Source organism: Varanus komodoensis, unplaced genomic scaffold, assembly GCF_004798865.1.
Source record: "Varanus komodoensis strain SLA01 unplaced genomic scaffold, ASM479886v1 scaffold1, whole genome shotgun sequence".
NCBI lineage: Eukaryota > Metazoa > Chordata > Lepidosauria > Squamata > Varanidae > Varanus > Varanus komodoensis.
Window position 1 is genome coordinate 38,009,354 of NW_025335268.1, and position 17,704 is coordinate 38,027,057.

General features: G+C 39.0%; 1 protein-coding gene across 8 annotated transcripts in view; it reads left to right on the forward strand.

Moving 5' to 3' along the window:
* The window catches only part of SYNE1 (spectrin repeat containing nuclear envelope protein 1), a 317,660-nt gene that overhangs the window by 236,793 nt on the left and 63,163 nt on the right, over positions 1-17,704 (forward strand). For 7 of the 8 annotated variants that reach the window (XM_044422576.1, XM_044422595.1, XM_044422586.1 and 4 more), the window contains 9 exons: positions 1,346-1,500; positions 3,607-3,754; positions 5,440-5,534; positions 6,584-6,818; positions 7,888-8,082; positions 9,649-9,774; positions 10,474-10,629; positions 12,360-12,518; positions 13,278-13,444. In XM_044422576.1, coding sequence (XP_044278511.1) covers positions 1,346-1,500; positions 3,607-3,754; positions 5,440-5,534; positions 6,584-6,818; positions 7,888-8,082; positions 9,649-9,774; positions 10,474-10,629; positions 12,360-12,518; positions 13,278-13,444 — 1,436 coding nt within the window. Of the gene's footprint in view, positions 1-1,345; positions 1,501-3,606; positions 3,755-5,439; positions 5,535-6,583; positions 6,819-7,069; positions 7,607-7,887; positions 8,083-9,648; positions 9,775-10,473; positions 10,630-12,359; positions 12,519-13,277; positions 13,445-17,704 lie in introns of those variants that run through there. The other variant, XM_044422636.1, reaches the window with a different exon arrangement.

Here is a 17,704-nt window from a genome sequence, read left to right on the forward strand (position 1 = left end):
TTGGAATTAGGTTTTATCTAACATGTTGTTACAGTTTAGGTCTTCTGTAAGCTGTCTAGAGATCTGTCCAAAATAAAAGTCAGGATAAGATATTTTAAATAATACACAAATAAACCTGAAGAGTGCTCTGTCATGGTCGCACAATGCCTTGCTCCCCCCCCCCACCCTTTTGATCATGGAATATTAGCTTTTTTTTGTGAGAGAAATCTCTACCTTGACACTGATCATTGCTAATATGCTTCTGCAAGACTGTTCAGATCTATGCCATATATATCCTTTTGCATCACCTGAAGCATCTTTGGGGAAGAAGAATTATCTAGCAAGGGTCATGTGGAAATTCAGCAGGTCATTCCAAGAAGGATAGGAAGAACTGCCAGTTACACATTAGGATACTCCTTTTATTTCCTGAGGAAGAATGTGGTGTAAAAGTTCTTTCTAATCAACAGCAGATAACTTTCTGACCTACCTTGGCCTGCACTGTTTTTTAAGAAACCAATGGAAGGCCATCCACTGACTTAATTTCTCTGAGCATGGCCATTAAGTACTGTCGTAGGCAGAGTTATCTAGCCAGTCAGCACAGCTGGTGCTGATCAAGGTGCCCTCTGTCCCCACTGCTGCCTTTTGCTATTTCAACAGTGGGAATTCCTTCTCCTTACAGTGTGACCTTCGCTGAACGAAATAACTTGATTGGCCCCTCTCAGGATATGCTAAGCCTTTTCAGAAAACTGGAGGGTACATTGTAGGTCCCTCCACAGCACACAAAATTCAGAACTAGTAGAAATGGCGATCCAGTCTTTGCCTGAAAAAGTTTAGTAAAGAATCACTCCTCCTCAGTTAACTGGTTCCATTGTCAGACTGCTGTTGCAGTCAAGACATTTCTCCTAGTGTTCAGCAGACATCTATCCTTCTGTAACTTGTGACCACTCGACCTAGTCCAGTCCTCTGGAGCCACAAATATTTTTCTTTTTCTGTATTTGCCTAACTCTTGTAATTTTCTCTTCTGCATCCTTAACTCTGACAAACTGACCTAAAATATGACTAATAAACTTTTTTTTCATTTATTGTCCAGTTCTTTCTGACTCACATCATGGGGTAACATGAAGTCATGTTTTTAAAGCATCTTTAGAAAGTATGAATCATGGTGGATTTATATTTTATTCCATATTTAAATAAAGGTTTAAATGGAATATGTTTCATTATAATAATTGATGATCCCAAATTGTGCTAACATATAAAAGGCACCTCATGCAGTAAAATATGCATGAGAATTAGCATTATCCAGTTATTATCTGACAGTGCAAAATATTCTCTCAGATTATTTCTTTCATTCCTTGTTTCTTTACAGCGACAAATGTTAAAGTTCAGCAGCATGGCACCAGACTTGGATCGTCTAAATGAACTGGGATATAGACTACCCCTGAATGATAAAGAAATCAAAAGGATGCAAACTCTGAATAGGCGTTGGTCCATGATCTCTTCACAAACTACAGAAAGATTCAGGTGAGGTGATTATATAGAACACATTGTCACTTAGGCGGAATGGGGGTTTAATAAAGCACAGTTATAACCATTTGCCACTTCCAGTTTAGCTTTGGAAATAATTCTAGTTTCATCAGGTGGAGAGACATGAAAAAGTTAACTCATTTCAATTTTATGCCTATACGCATGATCTTCTACATATTTGGCATGCTGCAGACTACATATCACAAGGAAAACACAAAGCAAAAACAGCCCCAAACCAAAAATTGATCAAGGAAGTCCATCATTTATTTATTTATTTATTTATTTAAGCCATTTCTATGCCGCCCCCATCACAACAAAGCCTCGGGGTGGCTCACAACATAATTAAAAGCATATAAATAACTCTAAATACAATAAAAATTAAAAATCCCAGTAACATCTTGGCTAAAAATTTAAAATCCTATAAATACATAATAAATTAACAATTAAAATAAGTTTTAAATAAAAAGGTCTTAGCCTGGCGCCAAAAAGCAAATAACAACGGCGCCAGGCAGACCTCTCTGGGGAGCACATTCCATAGGTGGGGTGCCACCGCAGAGAAAGCCCTCCTCTGGGTACTCATGCCAAAGATTCTTACCAAACTGAAAAAATGTATAAGACTATAGCTTAAGCACTTTGGTTGGTTGATAGCTTATTTGTTTATAAAATGTATACCTCATCTTTCAACAGCCCATTTGCATTCCCAAGCTACACTGAGGATAGGGAAGGGAAGAGGGAAGGCAGAAAGAACAGCCACCCAGCTATCTAGGCAAACATCTGATCTACACCATGGCCTATGTTCCTCTGCAATGGCCCCTCCTGGTCTGCATGTCTAATATAGTCTGGTGGGACAAGAATGGATCATTCTGTCTCTCTTCTGGCAGCTTGTTGGCTTTGAAGGAAGCAATGGGCTTCTGTTCTGTAGCCAGCACAGAAGTAAATCTACCCCTCCTCTACCGGTCCATTGTGTTTCTGTGATGTCTTAAGCGGAAAGGAAGCTGGCCCACCTCAGCCAGTACAGAAAACAAGTGAGATACCAGAGAAAGTCCCCCAGTGTCATCTACAGCTCAGCTAAAGAGAAACAATTTGATCTGTAGAGGAGTTAGGGGCTCAAGGGGTGGGTGGGGGGAATGGACTGAGATGAAAAGAATAATGGGAAACTAGAGAAGAGAGGCAAGACTGAGAAAGGGGGGGCTACGTGGAAACAATCTCCTTTGGAGAAAGACCATGATGCTGCATGGAAAAAGATCCTTGTGTGCTGCTGACTCCCATCTCCAGCATGCAGGCCCTTATAATTACTTGCAAATGTATCCACGCCTTTGCAGAAAAAAAGGCTCCTACCCATGGCATATATGCAAACTTTCTTATAGCATTTGCAGCTGCTGGAAGGGAGAATAGGAGGGAAAGTTGCTTTGGCTGCAACCAAAGTACCAGATTAAATGCATATTAATTCCTTATTGATCTATCGTAACTTTTGACTATTTTGTGCTATAGCAGTGATCACTTAATTGCTCAGTTTATTGAAATAAGAGTTGTTCTTGTTAAGTGCCAGCAAGTCATCTCCCAATTCTGGCGACCCTATGAGTGAAAGCCCTCCAAAATGTCCTGCCCTTAACAGCCCTGCTCAGCTCTTGTGAACTCAAGGCTGAAGCTTCCTTTGTGAAGTCAATTCATCTCATAGTTCATCTTCCTCTTCTGCCTTTGACCTTTCTTAGCATTTTTTTCTTCTGAGTCTCGCCTTCTTGTGATGTGCCCAAAGTACAACTTCAGTTTTATCATTTTGCTTCCAATTGACGTACTGTTTTGCAAAAAACAAAAAACCAAGCTTTCCAAGATGAGAGTATCTGTGGGGTTTTGTTTATGAACCTGAGGCACACGTGAAGTGGGAAAAACAGATTTGTACTAATACAAACTAGTCAATATTTCTATTTGTATATGCTGTCTTTTTTCCAGAAAAATAATCCATGCATTTTTATAAAAGTATCTCAGGATGAAACACTGTATAATTTAATTTTGGCCAGAAATGAAATGTCTCCCCTGGGGCCCATGGTAAGTTTGTTTGTGCAAGCTCAGACGTGTTACTGAATCACTCTTTCATCGTTGCAGTAAGCTACAGTCCTTCATGCTTCAGCAGCAGACTTTTCTCGAAAAATGTGAGTCTTGGATGGAGTTCTTGGTTCAAACTGAGCAGAAACTGGCTGCAGAGATTTCAGGAAACTACCAGCTTCTTTTAGAACAGCAGAGGGCACATGAGGCAAGTTGCAATTAAAGAATTATCAAAGCGATAACCTCAGTATCATCCTGTATCTCCCAGACCGATACTCTTTGAACTATATCTCAAAGGTTTGTTTGTCCGAGCGTAACTTTTATGCCCTTTCAGCAACCTTTTCCACTCATAAATAGTGTTATATGTGAGTGGCAAATCAGCCATAGCAACTACTGCATTGCAATGTCTGTGATTGTAGAAATTGCTGTGTCTAAGATTTGTAAATTCCCACCTCAGCTAAAAACACTTTCCAAATGGGAACTGTGTGACAAAAGTAATATGTGAACCAGTGCAATAAAAGGGAGGAAATGTAACTTTTCCAGCTTTGACGTAATTTTCTACATCTTGAAGAAGGGCATTTGAGTGCTCGGTCTTAGTGCAAATAAATGACTTGCTCAATTCACGGGACACGCAATAACATATGGGAGCTACAGGCAGGTATACATACACTGTGTACTCAGCCCCATTGGTCATATCTGCTGCAGGAGAGTTGTGAGGATAAGGGGAGGGCCTCTTTGGATGATGTTTCTTCAGTGGGAGAATGGGAATGCTTCTCGGGCCCCTCTCATGCTTACTTCTCCAGGAGAATCAATAGTTATTTGGGTGCAGGATCTCTCTCCTTACCTTGGGAGATTAGTTTATCTTTAACAGGTGGTGGCACATGGGACTAAAAGGTTATTGTATGGCTTCCTGTTGAATTGACCTCTGAGTTGTTTAATCCCTGAACAACCCAGCATTCTCAATTTGCATATTAATAACCTACCATCTAGACAATCATAGCTGGTTGATGAAAAGTGGAATTGAGGAGTACACAAATGGCAGCACACTCACTCCCACTTGTGCGTGGCAAATCCTTATTTAATCCACGGTTTGCATTGTGTGTGAACTGCACTGATGGCTCAATCAGTCAAAGGAGGCTCTTCTTCGCCTTCTGGAATTCAGATGTTATCTGCCTAGCTAAAGATGCTAGACAGCATTGCTTATTTACAGGCACTGAATTGCCTGTAATGATGCCTGCTTTCATTTCAAAGTGTTCAGCTGATAAAGCTTATCAGTAACGAATTGTTCTTGTTGCCACCAGAGGGCTGTAGGGAACAGACTGTGGAACTGTGATTTTTCAATCAGGATCTGTGAAAGGCTTTGTTTTGTTTCTTTCCTTTTTTATGTAAGAAATTCCTTCACAGAATTCAGTTAGTTCACCTTTTCTATTTCTTCTAGAACATTTCCCCAAAGTGTAAAAGGTGATAAAAGTTAAATTCATTCAAAGGCAAATGAAAATGAAAATGCTATAGCAAACTATATTTGAATTTGAAATTGGTTGCTTATGTGCCACATTTGAAAAAGCAAAATTTATAATTCATATAAACATAAGGCAAAACATGTTGGTACTATCATAAATCCAACAACAAAGTATTTTGATTAATTTCTTCATTGGCCATCCAAAAAATGTTAGGATGTACCTATATTTTACCTATATAACCAGTTACTTTGTTTTTAAATACTTCCACATGTCTATCAAAGGAGAAGTATGAAAACATTTCATGTCATATATGTCCTTTGAAGCAAAACTTAATTCTGAGCATATTCAATATATTAGGATATCATTTTGGAGCCAATGACTTCTGTTCCTTTAAGCTTATTTGATATTATTTTTTAAACTTCTTATGCACTAGCTATTTCAAGCAGAAATGTTTAGTCGCCAGCAAATTTTGCATTCCATCATCATGGATGGTCAGCACCTTCTTGAACAAGGACAAGTAGATGACAGGTAAGGTTGTGCAAAACTTTCCATTATTTCATCTATTCTGTGAGATATCTAAATGTCTGCAAAGTTTGTTGGAGATCCTTGTTTTTTCTGAAATTCAGCAGATGAATGTAGTCTGTCTCCACTCCCCCTGCTCTTATACCAACAGATGCAGCAGGTATTTCATGAATAAATAAATATTACTGGCTGCATCATTATTTCATTCCATTTTACTACACCAAAATTTGTATCCCCAGCTGGCCATGGGCTGAAGGTTCTTGGTTGCGTTGTCTCCACTACTTGTTTGCACTAATATTAGTGCATCCAGCTGCTTTTTTTCAATACCAAAAGTAAATTGGGTATAGAAAGACCACTTAAGATAATTATCCTCACTAGTAGAACTACATATCGAAGTCAGGAATGAAACCAGAAAGTTGATTGCACCATCCTTAACACATTTCTACTAGTAATTTAATGTAATTGTAAGACGCAAATTCCCAGACAAAAACAAAATATTTTTTCCTATCCTAAATCTAATGAAGTTGAAGCCAGATCTTGTGTGTGGTATAAATGTGAGCCAGCATGATGCAGTGGTCAAGAGCATGGGACTGGGACTCAAGTGATCTGAGTTCTAGCCCCTGCTCAACCATGGAGCCAACTGGGTGACTTTGGGCCAGTCAGATTCTCAGCCTAACCTACCTCACAGGGTTGTTGTTGTGGAGATAAGCTTAAGAGCAGGTAGAGAATTAGGTAAGCCACTTTGAGTTTGTTGCTTTAATAAGTACCACCTTGGTGCAGACCGAGTGCTTCATGGTTGCATCATAAATATAATTATATGTTATATTTATATTGTTATCTTTTATATATGTTATAAACATATTTATATGTTATCTTTTATATTGTTATTTATTTTATATTGCTAATTTTATATTGTTATTTTTGTATTTTATTGTATTTTATTTTGTGTTGTGAGCCGCCCCGAGGCTTCGGCAAGGGGCGGCATAGAAATGTTTTAATTAATAAATAAATAAATAAATAAATAAATAAATGTTTGATGCCGTCTTCTCTTTCAGGGATGAGTTTAACCTGAAACTGGCCCTGCTTAGTAATCAGTGGCAGGGAGTGATCCGTAGAGCCCAGCAGAGGAGAGGAATTATTGACAGTCAGATTCGCCAATGGCAGCGCTACAGAGAGATGGCAGAAAAGCTGCGCAAGTGGTTGGTGGAAGTGTCTTGCCAGACAGCAAGTGGGCTGGGCAAGGTTCCTATCCCATTGCAACAAGCTAGAGCCCTGCTGGATGAAATGCAGGTACATCTTTGTAGACCCTTTTCCAAACAGATGTCGTGTCATTTATCTGCAGTCTGTTCAACAGGAGCATTTAATGTTACCATCCTGGAATTAACTGCAGTTGTTGCTGTAAGCAAAAAACTGCATGCACGCATCCATTGTTGCACAGCTGGTAAGTAAAATATAATGGATGGCAAGGGATGTCTGAAAAATCTTGAGGCCAACACCTGATCAGCTCCATTATACTTATATAATTGTTGCTTATTTTCCAGATAAATAATGAACCTGTTGCTCCAGGGTCGTTCCTGTGGTTGTTGTTGAGACTAATCTTCTCTCCTTGGATCTATTGTGGTTTCCACTCTTTCATACTTTCCAGATTTTTTCTGTGCCTGTTCTTCTGAGTACATTAGGAGCCATTAAGTCTTCATACTGCTGAATTCACACCTTATCTACATATTCATAGACTAAACATTGCTGATAGGGTTGCAGGGTTGTGAGCTTTGAGTAATTGATAGGAAAGACCTCCACAGGAAGAAAGAGTAGTCTCCCATGCAGCTATGCTGATAAACAGTATTAATAATAGTAAAGAACAGATAGGACTTTGCTGAAGTGTGTATGGGATGGCATTATCAAGCACTCTCATGTACTGGAGCTCTGATGCTGAAGCTGCATATTATTCATTCTGATGAGAAACTGATGTAAATATCTGAGCTTTCTGAGGGAAGGGTGAAATATAAGTATAATTTATAAATTTTGCACACACTGTAAATCTTATATTGTTCTCACTGGGAGGTAGACCACTGGAGGAGCAAGCAAAGTTGGAGGAAAGCATATAGAAAAAAGAAAATTACAAATGATAAAGGGAAGGAAAGGAATGGGGTGGAACAGAACAAGAGAGAGGGGTGGGGTTGGGTACAGCAAATAAGCATCCCATTCAGAATAGTATGCAATGGTTGCTTAGAAGCTTAGTTATTGTAAATGTTATTTTCCCTATAATTTAGTCTTGCAAAGTTCTAAAAAAGCATGTGTCTTATTAGTTGCAAGGGATCTAAGAGCAGTATGAAATCAGAGTGATGCTTGATCTCCACAGCTTAAAGAGAAGGTTCTCCTTCGCCAACAAGGAAGCTACATTTTAACAGTGGAAGGTGGGAAACAATTGCTGCTCTCTGCCGATGGTGAAACTGAAGCATTCCTGCAGGCTGAGCTTTCAGAGATTCAGGAGCGCTGGAAATTAGCCAGTCTCAGACTCGAGGAACAGAAGAAACAGCTTACATTCTTGTTAAATGTAAGCTTATGTAATGAATTCAGAACTTCAAATAATGTGTGAAATGGAATTACCAGGTTGATGACCTTAGATCTGCCAGTGCCTCACTTCATGACTGTCTGCAATTCATGATTTACCTATTTGCATGAGGATTATCTTGAAGTGACTTTGTGGGAAGCATGAAAACCTTTTCTTGTGGCATTAAAAATATTCCTGTGAGCTGGTTTGTTTAGAATGAAGATACTGCTATAACAACTTGATAGTCCTTAGTAATGTCTTTTTAACTGCATCTAGGGCTGATGTATTAAAATGTTGAGGAATTTTGGTGGAATCTGTTCTTTGTCTAGTACTTACTATTACCTTTTGACAGTCTTTAAAGAATTTTAAAGAAACCTGCATAGTCTAAGCATTTTTATACTCGTTCAAGTAATCTGTATAGGATGAGGCCAAACCTCTTATTTAATGATTTATAACTGAGAGAGTGACCAACCAAAAGCAGCCTTTCCCAACCTGCTACCATCTAAATGGGATGAGTGCTGAAGTCCAAAACATTTGAGGTGGACTCTTTGGAGAAGGCTGGTTTTCTGCATTCCTGTGCTCATTCAATTAAGGGAAATGGAGACATCTCAGAGCAATATGCCTTTGAATCTGTAGTGTGGGAACAAGACCCCAAGGAACAAGTGTGTAAGAAAAGAAGGTTAGTCTTTTATAAATTCATAGCCAGCATCTTTCACAGGCGGACAAAGAAATTAATAACATCTTTAAAAAGGGGGAGGAGATTATCCTTGGTTTAGTCTGCCATCAGATGTATGTTTCTTTTTCTTTACATTATTTGCCTTTCTAGACTCTTACTCTAAGTATACAGATAACATAGGTTCATGAACCTTCAAAAATATTTTAAAATTCCAGTTAACATATTTTCTAGAATGAGCCAGCCATTTTTGAATAGGTAGAATTGTATATACTAAGCAATAAGAGAAGGTTGTAAGGTACAGGGTATGGGCAGCAAGCAGCTATGGTCATGATGCTGGGATGAGGGCGTCGGTGCAGAGTGGAATCCTGCAGCAGGTTCAGAGAGCCAGAAGCATATTTGTTTAGCAATCCAGAGTCAAGAGCCAGTGAGACAACAGATCCAAGCAAACAGAATCCAGGATTACACCATTGAAGAGCACAGTCTGAAGGTCAATTTCTGGAGAGAGAGTGCATTCTAGAGCAAAGACAGGTTGGGGAAGAAGAGTACAGATACCTGGGAGGAAGAGTCAGACTGGAAAGAAGGGCAGAAGCAGGAGCAGAGCACAAGAGAATCACTGAGACCCCTTGTGTGATTGTCACAAAGGGCAGCCATGCAATGAAGCCTCTCCAGGGCCTCCAGCAGCACTGCATAATTGCAATTCAGCTGTTCCTTGCAAGCAGCTGCTAAGGTCTCCCTGGTTCTGCAAGCACTTATCCTGGCAAAGATACTGAATGCAAAAAATTAACTGAGAAAGTATGTGATACTTGATGAATACCAAATCGATGTGAATCTTTTTTGAGTGTTCCTTGCTCCAGCCCTGAAACATTAAATGTGTATCCCCCCCCCCCCTTCAGGACTGGGAAAAATGTGAAAAAGGCATATCAGATTCCTTTGAAAAGCTAAAATCATTTAAGAAAAAGCTCTCCCAACCGTTGCCCGACCATCATGATGAACTCCATACAGAACAGATCCGTTGCAAGGTAAAATGCTTGTGCACTCTGATCCTAACTGCTTATGGAGCTGGGGTGGCATAAATGGCAATGGAAGCCTCTGTCAGAGAAGTGAGACAGGTTCTTCCTCTCATATCGCCCCCTCCTTGCAGTAACAGCATTCTGAACTATGTGGCTTCATAGCGAACATAATGCCCTTAAAATGCACTGCAACAAATACCCCCGATTTGCTCCTGCCGCTCTCCATCTCTCATAATTATTTGCATTACTTAAGCTGAATGTTTCAGCTTGCCGTGCTGTTGGCCATCCTAATATTTATTTGCCAGCTCCTGAGTTTTGTAACTAAATGGCATGTGACACAGGAGATCCATGATTCTGTAGCCCAGCATTTTGTGTTTGCTCAAATGTAGCCTCTTTGGAGGGTGGAACAGAGCAGCTGTGCTAGGCAGCAGGGTGGGGAAGGACAGGTTTAACCTCTGTTCCTTAGATCGTTTGCTCTGTCCAGTTCTTCCATGAAGCTGCTTCCCTTCCCTACTCACTCGGCTCAGGTCTCTCACACTGTCTTCCTGATTACCTGAGTGTCATATTACCTGAGTGGGGTACCTGTGTTAATCTGCTGCACCAAAAATGGCAAAGGTATCCTAGCACCATAGAGACTGACACATTTATCCTGGCAAAAGATTTTGTGAACTACAGCCCACTTCATAAGAATTCCTTCTTGAAATCTAGGAGCTAGAGAGTACTGCTGAGGGCTGGACAGATGATCTTTCCCACCTGGCTTTGTTAAAGGAGACCCTGTCTACTTATATCAGTGCAGATGATATCTCGGTTCTCAGTGAGCGCATCGATCTGCTGCACAGGCAGTGGGAAGAGTTGTGTCACCAGGTAATGTAGCATAACCAACTAAAAAATGAAAATCTTAATTACTTGCAATTCCATGACTGTGTAAGGCTGGTGAACCACTGTGCTATAATCCTGGAGAGTTATCTTTAAATGTGGAAAACTCAGGTTTGAGTGTTCAGCTATGAAGCTCACTAGGTAACCTTTGTGTGTACCTTCCCATGGAAGAAGATTGAAATATGTGCAATAATCACATAGTCTGGTTGAATGCAGAGGCTGAAGTTGTCTCACTCTGCCCAAAGGGATCATACACGTACCACTTTGCTGTGCAAAGCTGCATTTGCATGGTGGTGCAGGGAGCTGATTACAGGATCAAGCTTTATGAATGATTCACCTTGAGTTAAACAGGAAGTTTCAAATAGTTCTTTTGGCCCAGAAAGCTTCTACATCTGTTCATCCGGTTGGAGGCGTAAGACTCACCATGTTCAGTCACATCAATGGTGTACCAGTCTGGTTGTGGCTAGCTGCAGGCGAAAAACATGCTTTTTCTGATACTGTGGTGCAAAGAACCGCAAAAGGAAATGTGCATCATTTATATCTTAGTTTAAAGCATCCCCAACATGCAAATAAAGAACTGCAGTCATTTTCAAAGTATTCACTTCTTCAGTGGAGAGGCTTATTTAAGCTGAGAAGAAGCTGCACTTATAGAAAAGGCAGAACAACTGCTTTAGGTAGGATTCCACTGAGTTCTTATCATTAAGAAAAATAGCAACTCATTGTGTATTTTCTCTCCAGCTCTCATGTCTCCATCTGTTTACAATTTTTCTTCACATTTTAAGAGCAGAGCAGCACCAGAACTTTGGTAGCCAGACTTCCTCCTCCTCCTCTTCTTTCTTCTGAGTCTTTTCTTAATTCCTACTGCTTTTAATTCTTCCACTTTTTGGATCTATATGTTGGGCAGATAACAACAAATACGTTTACCAGGGGGATATAATTTGCACATGCGACATTCATTGAACATGAGCTCAAAGTGCAAACTGCTTATATATAAATACATGTTGTCTGATACCAAAGTGGACAAAAGTATGAATAGAGTTACTTGTGGCAGATTTTTGAAGTGCCTAGCAAATTAACCATTGTAACAGAAATAGGCTCAAAAAAGTATTTTAGATTTAATTGATAGGGGTCTAAAGTAAGCCCCCCACGTTTTATTTCACAATAAAGAATGCTGCATCGTACATTAAATCTAGAGATTTTCTTTTTGTCAGGAAATTGTAAAGGATGCAAGCACATTCATCAAAGAGCTATGACAGTTTGTAGCTCTCAGCTGAGTAATTCTTTGCAGCACTTGTTTCCCTTTGCCAATGGAAGCATCCCCCTTAATACCTTGTTTTTAGATTCTGGAACGTATTGTCTACTTCTACAGGGATATCTTGAGACAACCCCCCCCCCTCGCTCTGCCACCTACTACTGCAGTGATCTTTGGCCAGACATTGTAGAGAGTGCTGAAAACTACAGCTATTTGAAGTGGCAGCTCACCTTGTGACCGCCGACATTTGTATAATAGCTACCTGTCTTAAACAGGATTTGGCCCAGAAGTGCCCTGAGCTTAACAATGAACATTAAGCTCCTACTAAAGGAGTCATGGCAGGTTATGTCTCTACTTCTCCCTTAACAAAAGAAATACCCTTACTGCAGTCTTGAAGCTTGGCGCTCAAGGACTCTTTTTATTATCATAATCTGACTTTCTTATTTTCTCATGCATATGCTTTAAGGTTTCTTTGCGGAGACAGCAGGTGAGTGAAAGGCTGAATGAGTGGGCCGTCTTCAGTGAGAAAAACAAGGAGCTCTGTGAATGGTTGACCCAAATGGAGAGTAAAGTTTCCCAGAATGGAGATATCCTCATTGAAGAAATGATCGAGAAACTCAAAAAGGTACATTGCTTCTGATTTTTATTTTGTGACCCTTCCCCTTTCCACAACTGTTCTAAGTTTATCAAAACCCAAATATGCCATAGACAGAGATGATAGCGAAGGTAAGCATTTGGATATAACAACTAGCACTTACAGTTTGTCTTTCATTCTAGATTTCTGCTCATTTAAGTTAGGCCATTATCTTCTGCTACCAACTTTAACATTATTTTAAACACACACACATTGCTTTTAGATACAATGTACATATCAATAGGATGTATGGGAAATTGGATCATTTTTGATCAGGATTTCCCCAGTTCACACCTTCAGACTAAAAAAGACTTGGGTGCAATCTGCAGTCGAACTGTATACATTTCCAAGTTTGCCTTAGAATTTGCAGATTCTCAAAAATGCATTTGACAAGACATGTACATTTGAAAAAAGGTTCCAAAATTATTGGACGAAGGTATGCACAGTTCAAAGGTATGCATAACTTATGTGTGTATTCAGAAAATAATATGCACAAATTTTCATGTGAAAAGAAAAAATTTGCAACCTAATGTAGACTTGAGTCAGAACGAATTTAAGTTGGCATTTGGAGAATTTTAGCAACCTTGACTTTTACTGATTCACACATCCCTTCATATAAGTACTAACCTCTGTAAGTCTTTATTGAACTCTTCCCAAACAAGTGTTTTAAGGGCTGTATTTATTATAACCTTAAGCAGGAAGGTGTTATGAATAAGCTTTCCCTTCTCCTTGTATCTCTCTGTTATCCAGGATTACCAAGATGAAATTGCAGTTGCCCAGGAGAACAAAATCCAGCTCCAGCAAATGGGAGAGCGTCTTGCTAAAGCCAGCCATGAAAGCAAAGCTTTGGAGATTGAGTATAAACTTGGCAAGGTCAATGACAGGTGGCAGCATCTTCTAGACCTCATTGCAGCCAGGTAAAATAGATTAACCTTTTATAAGATATGGAACTATGTCCTTTAAAATCACAGGATTCTGGGCAAAGAGTTGAAACTTTGCCTTAGCTAGCTATCAGCACTATTGATACTTATTCTTTATAATCAGTTGTTTCTGACAATTTCTGGTTTTGTTTTGATCCCAGCAAGCTGCCAGGGTCACTTAACATATGACTATAGGTTTTTAAGGGTATATAGTCCCAGTGTTTCATTTACCAGTTTCACTTAGCATATTTTCATGTATCCAGTCTAAATCCCAACAAACTAAATGTTTCGCAAGGATAGTTTTCCTCTACTTCAGATGTCTCACATTCCATCACTGGCATGCCAGAGATGTCTCAGTCTGACAATAAAGAAAGCTAGGCAACTGTATGTATGTATGTATGTATGTATGTATGTATGTATTTATAAAAACATTTTTATGTCTGTGAATTAGCAAATCCATTTTATGTTACTTAAATACAGAGATCCAGGCCAAGTTATACTTTTTCTGTGTGCACAGAACCATTGGAATCACATAGTTCCATTTAAGTTCACAGAATGTTCCAATATATACATGGAACATACATTAATCCTTGCATATAAGAAATAACTCTCAGTGTGCCTGCATTGAGTGCACACAAGTCATTCAGAATTGGTTACATTTGTATCCCACCTTTTTCCAAGGATTTTGGGATGACATTAACCAGAAGAAAGAGTTTTTAATACAAAGCAAGGTAATTTTCACTACCCTGACCAGTATGCGAGTTAGATTGTAACTATCCTTCAGTTTTTGCACTTCTTGGAATTTTATGACATAGAATGTGTATATTAGGGAAATATTCCTATAAAAATGCATTGGGAAAGCAGGTTTGTAAACACTGTAGATTAATAAAAAATAAGACAAATACGGATACAGGCAAACTTGTTCTTAAAAAAGTAAACATCAGAGAAATTGGTAGCAATTCCTAGGGGATATACATCATTATATCGCATAATGTTAAGCAATTCTGTTTGCCATAATCTTGTGCATTTCATTGTTACCAAGTTTATTATTGATGTCTCCTATTTCATTGTGACAATTTGAAGTTATGTTAATTTTTGGCTGTTCAGTTTCAAGTACCAGTGCACAGATGTTAGGTTCATTATGTCCGGAAGTGCTGTTTCTTGCTGTGCTAGTTGGTTCCTGAGGATGTGGTTTTTCAGATGCATAATGACAAAACAATGATAGATCTAGAGCTTTTCATGTGGTCTATATCCAAATTTGATTAAATGCCCCCCAAATAATGTCCTCAACTTTATCAGGCCTACAAAGAGGCATAGGATCATTCTGAATGCAACTGAGGACCAAACTAAGCAAGATGCTGTCCATGCAGTTTATCAGCAGTGGTAACCTGCAGGCACAGATGGTCCATTCCAGATAAATGCCCTTACATGAAGAGAAAGGGGTTTCAGTCCTTACCCAAACTACAGTCCACTCTGCACAACAGATGGGTTGCCCATACCTGCTATTTGCATTACGAAGGTAACCTCTTGAGTCTTTCCGTCTCAGGAAAGTGTTCCAGCCTCTTAATGGTTTTGGTTGCCTTTTTATGTACCTTTTCTAATGCTATGTTCTCGGTCATGCAGTTGCATGCAATACTTTGAAGAGGCAGGACTACACTGTTGATAATGTAGATAAAGACATTATGCTTTAGGAAATTTATGTTCAGTCCCTTTCCTAATGATCCTGAGCATGGAATCTTTCTTTCTTCTTTCTTGTTATTATCAATGGACGTGCATGCTTGTGTTCTTCCTAATACCCTCCACAGTTATGGTTGTTAATGTCTGAAGTATATTGTTGTGTCTGTTACATTATTAGTCTATTTTGTCATGCTAAATTTAATCCATGGGAAACTCAGATTTAAAAACTGCTAAGAAAAAATTTTGTGGAAGACTTCAGCAGATAAGTTGATTTTTAACTTGGATCAAATAGTGGGGACTGATGATACATTTTTGTCATCCTCTGTTTTGCATGCTGTATATGATTTCCCAGCTATGGCTAGCTTTGGCCCATTTTCTTTAAATGGAAGTTGTATCCTTTTCAAGGACATGTGTGATGATGACCTCCCCTCCCCTGAAAATGTTTACAGACCAGAACATGGGGATTTTGAAAATATTTGACAAGTATGGATAAAGGAACTCTATTTATATGTGAACTGGTCATGGTAAAGTATCAATCCTGACACTATTCACTTTCCCCATAAACTCAACTTTAGAGAATGTTCATCTGTCTAAATCCCATGAAATCCTATAAATCATCTTGTTCACTGAGCTTGATCATCTGAGTTATGCCCCTAGGGATAGATATTCCTAAATAAGTAATCTGAGCACAAATGACATACGTTAGATATCTTCAACTGGCATTAGTTCAGACTTTGACCAGTAAACTGAATAGCTTGACATATGGCCCAAAGTATTAATCACCTACCTCAAAGTTGACAGATAAACAGTTATCGGCATAAAGAATGATTTTAAATTCTGAACAACAGTCCACAAGGCCATGAACATTACTATTCAGTCTAGTAGCACAAACCAGAGGTTTGAAACATCAAGCAAACTTCAGAGGAGAAAGTGGACATCTCTGTCTGATAGCTTTCCTAAGAGAAAAAAAGCCAGATCAAAACCATTAGTCATAACTATAGTTCTTGGGATTGAATATAACATTCCAGTACATTTCAAAAATGATTGATAGCAAACATTATTAATAAGAAATATAAAGTGTCAGGGATTATCGTCAGTGGCCTTTTCAGCAACCAAAGAAACAATGGCTACCTGGAGTATTCCGTCATTGTTTAAACCTATCCAAATCCCTCCTGATTTGCTTGAATCAGTGTTGCCATAACATCTTGCAATCAAGATTGGTCAGCATTGGTGTGAACATTTTAATACCTACATTAACAAACTTGGTCAGTAGTTTGTACAGTAGGATCATTGCCAACCTTGGAATCACAGTAATATAAAGTATCATTTAACAAGGAAGAAAAGGACCCTGATTCAAAACAATAGAGCTGTACAACAATTAACTTTTGGAACTAACTATTTGGAAAATGTTTTGTACCACTGTATTGAGAGCCCTCTGGGTTATTAGGGTGGTATACAAATGCAAATAATAAAAATAATAAACCTGTCCTGTCAGTTGATTTCCCAAGATTCATATTCTTCATTGCTTTTATAATTTCCTTAAGAGGCAAGAGCAGCTGTTGTTCAGAATCTTTTAAAAATACTAGAAGTTAGTATTTTAAAACCTTTGTTGTCTTTGATCTCCCAAGAACTATAGCTACAGTTTGTTCTGCTGCTTAATTAAATCTGCTTTTAGAATCATAGCTATAGAAGAGAGATTGGAGTTTGTGTAGTCCAACCCCAGGCTCAGTGTAAATGCATCTGCAGCATCCTTGCCATCAAATCTTGATACCTCCAGTGAAGGAAGACTCACTGTCTCCCAAGGCTGTCTATTCCACTGAAAAATTGTTCTCACTGTTAGGATTTTTTCCCCTAATCAGCTCTTTCAGTCATTCATCCTAGAACATGGTTTCCAGTCCTCTCACCATTCTAGTTGTGGTACCTAGAACTGGACACAATATTCCAAATGTGTCCTGGCTAACACAGAATGAGTAGAACTCTTACTCAGTTCTCTCTTCAAGATTGCAGCATAAGATTACCTTAGCTTTTTAAACAGCTGAATCTCACTACTGGCTCATATTCAGCTTGTAATCCACTAAGGCACCTAGTTTCTTTTCATATATACTGCTGCAGGGCCAAGTCTTGCCTGATGGTTGAGCTTAAATGCACTACTTTAAATTTATCTCTGGAATTTCATCTTGTAAATAGGATTTGGCATAGTGTTCCTGCCTTTCAAGACTATTCGGAGTCTTAATATTGTCATCTTTGCTGTAGGCATTGTGTCTGCAAAATTGATAAGCAGAATCAGCCATCTCATTTTGAAAGTACTGCCCATAGTACCTTCAAGCCTTGTCTAGTTTTAGATCCATTTTTTCAGGCTTAGCTGCTATAAGCGGAGTCAAGAGGTTGTAAAATGCTACCAAATTGTCTCCCCAGGACACACTTGTTAACATGAGCTGTTCTTGGTTTTGCTTTCCTTTGATCTTGTAAAGATCCCTAGCTGACCTGGATGTGTTCTTGTTTTGCTTTTCCTCTTCAGTGCATTGCTGCTGGGGCTTCTGTGTAGTGCACATAGGAAACTGCCATATACAGGGCATGTTC